Consider the following 5,000-nt stretch of genomic DNA (forward strand, 5'->3'; position numbering starts at 1 on the left):
GTCGTTAAGAGCGACGAGAAATTGGACGGACGACATATGCGAGGGGAATCAAATGTGCCAATTAGATTTGTGCGTGAAAGTGATGTGAACATAGACACTCAATTGAACCAATCAGATATGGAATAAATCATCACATGACAATAGAAGCTGGGATTAGGAGAAGACTTTTGAAATTCAAATCAGTTCCATCATGGCTAGGCAGTGTGTAAGTTGTGAGAACAATTATTTTGATTTCAGCACGAAATATCAACAAAATAACGAAGCAAGCTTACTAAATCTACCAGTGTACTGCCAGTGGAAGTACAATGCCCACACTGTAAGAGATTGTGTCATTACAGAAATGACAGACACCAGTGGGTTTGTGGTGCATGGAAAAGGATTCAAAAAACAAAATGAAGAAGGCAGTGTAACTTTGCTGTAAGCAATCACAATTCCCGCCAACAACCTGGAATACCCCGGGGGTATAAGAGGGTGGAGCCTCCTATATCTACTGAAAACATGTCAGATACCTGGTTTGCCCGGGCTCCTTCCTGCCAGAACATACGAGATGAAAATTTTGTAGACCCCCCATTAAAAGGGGAGAGAGCCCCCTATACAACCCGGAAATGTTAATATACGATACTAGTATGCTATCAATATTTCTCAAAATTCCCTAATATGTAGACCTATCATACCCTCCCCAGCTATCGGGACCGAATTTGTAATTATGCTTTGTTTGCGATGGAAATGAGTGCTAGATCTGTTTGAAACACGACGAAAGCTATTGGAAAATTACTTTATTCACCAGAAAAATAGTGTGGGGTTGCATTTCCAAATGTACCCTCTCTTTTTGCATGTGGAGATTTCCGCCTCACAATACAAACATTCCAATCTGGTCCTCTAGGGATTTGTGTGAGAGGGGGGGGGGGTCACCCAAACATTACATAAGGGCTTGTTCTTGTATATACAATACCTCATCTATTGCTTTTTTTTCACACAGCATTTTAAGAACTTCAACCCCAATTTCGCATGTACACCTCATACTCCTAGCTATGGGCCCAATACCGCCGCTACGTTGGCTCAGCGCGGTTGCATCCTCCTCTGAAGTAGAGAGGACACCTCATAACCAGCCATCATCTCCAACATATTTCATACCAGCTAGTAAGCCTCATAACCCCACAAATGCCCTGATTAAACTCCACCCAGAACAGTTTCCCACCTTAAATAACCCTCCATGAACCCCACTCCACCTCATAATCTCCCTCATACTAAACCACACCAATCCACATTCCACCTCATATCTACCTGTCCTGTAGGAGCGCCGGGTACAGTTCCCGACGCCCACGCTTGGTTAGCCCACATGTCCTTAAGATGAGCGAACGTTTATCCACATAATCCACATAAAATCAATGCTTCTCTGCACATAATCAACATAGAACCAACATGAACGATGCAGTCCGGTGGGATCATAAACAAGCCCCGGAGTCTATAGGAACAAATGACTGACGGAAAAGAATCGATCGTTTGTAAGGGGATTCCGGTCCTTCTCGAGGCGTCGATCCCATTTGGAGGAGTGTTATGGCGTTTATACCTGCGACCGAGCATGCTTGCAGTATGTCAATGTTTACATTGTTCCTGTTCATTTATTTATACGTCTGTCATTATCATTATTAGGGGGATAAAGATGGTGGGGATAGTGGTGATGATGATGTTACATATAATACTAATAAAAATATATGATAACAATAACGATAACAATAATGAATAATGATACTGACAACAACAGCAACAATAATAATGATGGTGATAATTCTGATGATGATAATGAAAAAATAAAATGAAAAAGTAATAATAATGGCAATGATAACAAGAACAACATTGATAATAATGGTAATTATAATAATAGTAATGCTAAAAATAATAACTTCTATTTTCATTTCAGTCTTAAAAGTTGATCTAGCACAGTGACAACCGACGACGGCGAATATGAAGTAAAGTGGAGAAATGGAAGAGGGAGAGAGAGAGAGAAGAGGGTGCAAAGAGTGAAATGGAATAAAGTTAGAGATTGAAAGAAGGGGAGCTAAAACACACTAGCATAGTTAACACGAATTTATGTTCCTCGCACAAGACTGGAATTCGGGAGTGGGAGAGAAGTTACACTTAAATTATATTATGTTACTGATGCAGTGCTGGCGGGTTAGTGAACAATTGAATATATAGGCTAAAGTAAAAGTTAACGTAAATAAATATCTCTTTTTTGTTTGTTTTATTTTTTTTATCTTTTTTGATTTACATTTTTGTTGTTGGTTGTGTTTGGAAGAATAACTAGGAGATAAAGAACAACAAAGTGAAAAAAAAACTTTTATTATTTTTTGTTATTCTTTTATTTTAAGGTCCTAATGGAACTTAAATTAATAGCCAATTTTACGGTGAACGAAACTAAATTAACTATTCATTTATTCTTTTGTCTAGATTTTGTCATTTTATTATTTTTTATTCTATTTTATTGTTGTAAACAGAAGCAAACAATTGCAGAGAAAGGGGTGCTGAATTCTTGGGCAGAGCGAGAGACATAAGGACATGACAGATGGATGACGAAGGGTAAATAAATCTAGATAGAGGATGGGAGCAGATGAGGTGAGGGATGAGGTGACGTGAGTAAAGGAGGGACTGGTGGAAAGAATAAAACGGTGTGACGATCGAATATAGCAGATGCGAATATACATTAGAACAGACTAATGTCTCGAAGGAACCAGAAGTGAGTTTTTATTATTGTTAATAATAATGATAATAATAACAATAATAACAATTTCAATAAAAACTCTTGTCGGGTTGCTTCAAGACATCAGTCTGTTCTAATATATATTCGCATCTGCCAAGATTGTATTTGGGGAGAATTACAACCATTTTAGGTTAACATTCAAGCAGAACTGTTTAAGTAAAACAAATTTTAAATTTTATAGTTATTATTACTGATCAGAACTTCTCCTTCTTCCTCATTATTATTATTTTTATCATTATCGTTATTATTATTATTATTATCATTATTATTATAACTTATTATTGTATGATTAAAATGACAAGTTATTAGGCAAAACATGTCAAAGCAATTTGTAATATTTGACTCATATTTATATGATTTGGAGCATTACATTAGGCGTGCAACGTATTTTGTATAAGAAATTATATGTGTATATGTTAGAATTTACCAACGTGTAATGTGTATGAGAAATTGTTGACGCAATGCACATGTTTCTGTTCTGTATAATGTTTTGCTGTAGTATCCGACCTGCACCACATGGAGACAACAAAGGGACGTAAAGAAGTAGGCAGGTTTGATTTTTTTTTTTCGTTTCTCCGAGTAATTTGGAGGTAGAATACTAAATATGGAAACTCTTGGCATGGTATGTAAATTTCTTTAGTTAATTACAATGGCCGAGCATGAAGATATGTGCATTATATATATATATATATATATATATATATATATATATATATATATATATATATATGTATGTATGTATGTATGTATGTATGTATCTATCTATATATATATACATCATTCTTATCATTATTTTTGTCACTATCATTACTATTATCATTATTGTTATCGTTATTGTTTTTATCCTTATATCTGCTTATTAATATCATCACTAACATCATCATCCTCATTACTTAATGCGCTCCGGTGGAAACATTTGTGCCAAGGACGCTTCTCATCGCACGAGGGGGCATTGCGCCCTCATGTGTGGGCACAAGGTGGTTGGGGACTTCCTTACCCAAGAGCAGTCGAACGTGACCCACATGGAAGACTTGACAGGCAGAGACTACCACGGGATCTTCAGAAAGGCTTCGGCAGATATCTCACTCTCTCTCAGCTTGACGACTCCCCTCAAAGGATATGCAAATTGCCCCGTCTGACGGCCCTATCACACTAGCACTTTTTCCGTCAATTTCTAGGGTTCCGTCTGAATGTGAGGCTTTCCGCAAGGATCGTCTACAAACGGAGCGCCTCCCAGACCAAGACGGTGACGACCGTTTCTGTCTGAATAATTTCCGTGTTGATCTTGTGCTATTAATAAATTAATCAGGATGAGTGAATGTAAACATGAGCTAATATTTTAGAACATTCGTATATACAATATCCATCATCATATTTCTTTAAAATAACGTAATATGCATGAGAATGTTCGTGCGATTCCCGGGACCTCACACTCCGATAGCGCCATGTTTGTTTACATGATTTTCATACGGAGTTCATTAGGAAGCGCAAAAATTGACGGAAAAAGTGCTAGTGGGATAGGGCCCTTCATGACGCAGTGAGGCAGCACCTCCACTTCCAGAGACCAGCTTGGGAAGAGGGGATCAGGAATGCAGTCAAGCACTTCCACGTCGACTACAAGGAAGGGCGGAGCTGCGAAAGTCCAGAACAAAGTCAAGACTGCAGTGAAAAAGGTCATGCTAACGGCTTCTCTCTTTGATGAAAAATATAAAGGACAGGTAAAAGAAGTAGGGAGCGCTGCGGAAACCTTTTCAGATTTATTGCCCTGATAGATATAGCTTCATTCTAGTTCTCGGTACCGACACTGGTGCGGCAGCCGACGTGAGTGTTGATATGAAACGTTTCAGGAGCATGGAAGGCCAGAAAAAAATTCTGTGTCTGAGAACAGAAGTAAAGAAGACCAGGATCCAGCTGGAAGATACATTTTTCTTAAACTCCTGGAGGCCGTTAAATCAAGCCTAGAATGTCGCTTATCCGAAGACATGACTGAACCTCATCCCTTGCTCCTTGAGGAAAGACAGCGCAGGAGGAGCCATGATTTTGGCCTGGGGAGGGAAGGTCTATCTTCTGCTGATCCGCGTGTCGATGGTGCCCGTCTTACCCTCTGACCTTCCGCGACCCAAGCTGACACCAGGAGGGTAGGCGCCGTTCACCTCACGAGCCGAGGCCAAGAATGGGTTCTCTCCTTCACTCTCCTTGAAGCCCAGATAATATCGTCCTTTTTTGCAAAGTAGAGGGC

The 5,000-nt window shown here is 39.0% G+C and overlaps 1 protein-coding gene across 9 annotated transcripts in view; it reads right to left on the minus strand.

Annotated features, from left to right (window-relative positions):
* Window positions 1–1,469, minus strand: part of LOC113810427 (YLP motif-containing protein 1) — a 44,055-nt gene extending 42,586 nt beyond the window's left edge. For 8 of the 9 annotated variants that reach the window (XM_070115271.1, XM_027362121.2, XM_027362122.2 and 5 more), the window contains exon 1: window positions 1,285–1,462. In XM_070115271.1, coding sequence (XP_069971372.1) covers window positions 1,285–1,341 — 57 coding nt within the window. In that variant the 5' untranslated portion in view covers window positions 1,342–1,462. Of the gene's footprint in view, window positions 1–1,284 lie in introns of all 9 variants that reach the window. The other variant, XM_027362119.2, reaches the window with a different exon arrangement.
* Between the last annotated feature and the right edge of the window lie 3,531 nt (window positions 1,470–5,000).

The sequence above is a fragment of the Penaeus vannamei genome, chromosome 37 (assembly GCF_042767895.1).
Source record: "Penaeus vannamei isolate JL-2024 chromosome 37, ASM4276789v1, whole genome shotgun sequence".
In the NCBI taxonomy this organism is placed as follows: domain Eukaryota; kingdom Metazoa; phylum Arthropoda; class Malacostraca; order Decapoda; family Penaeidae; genus Penaeus; species Penaeus vannamei.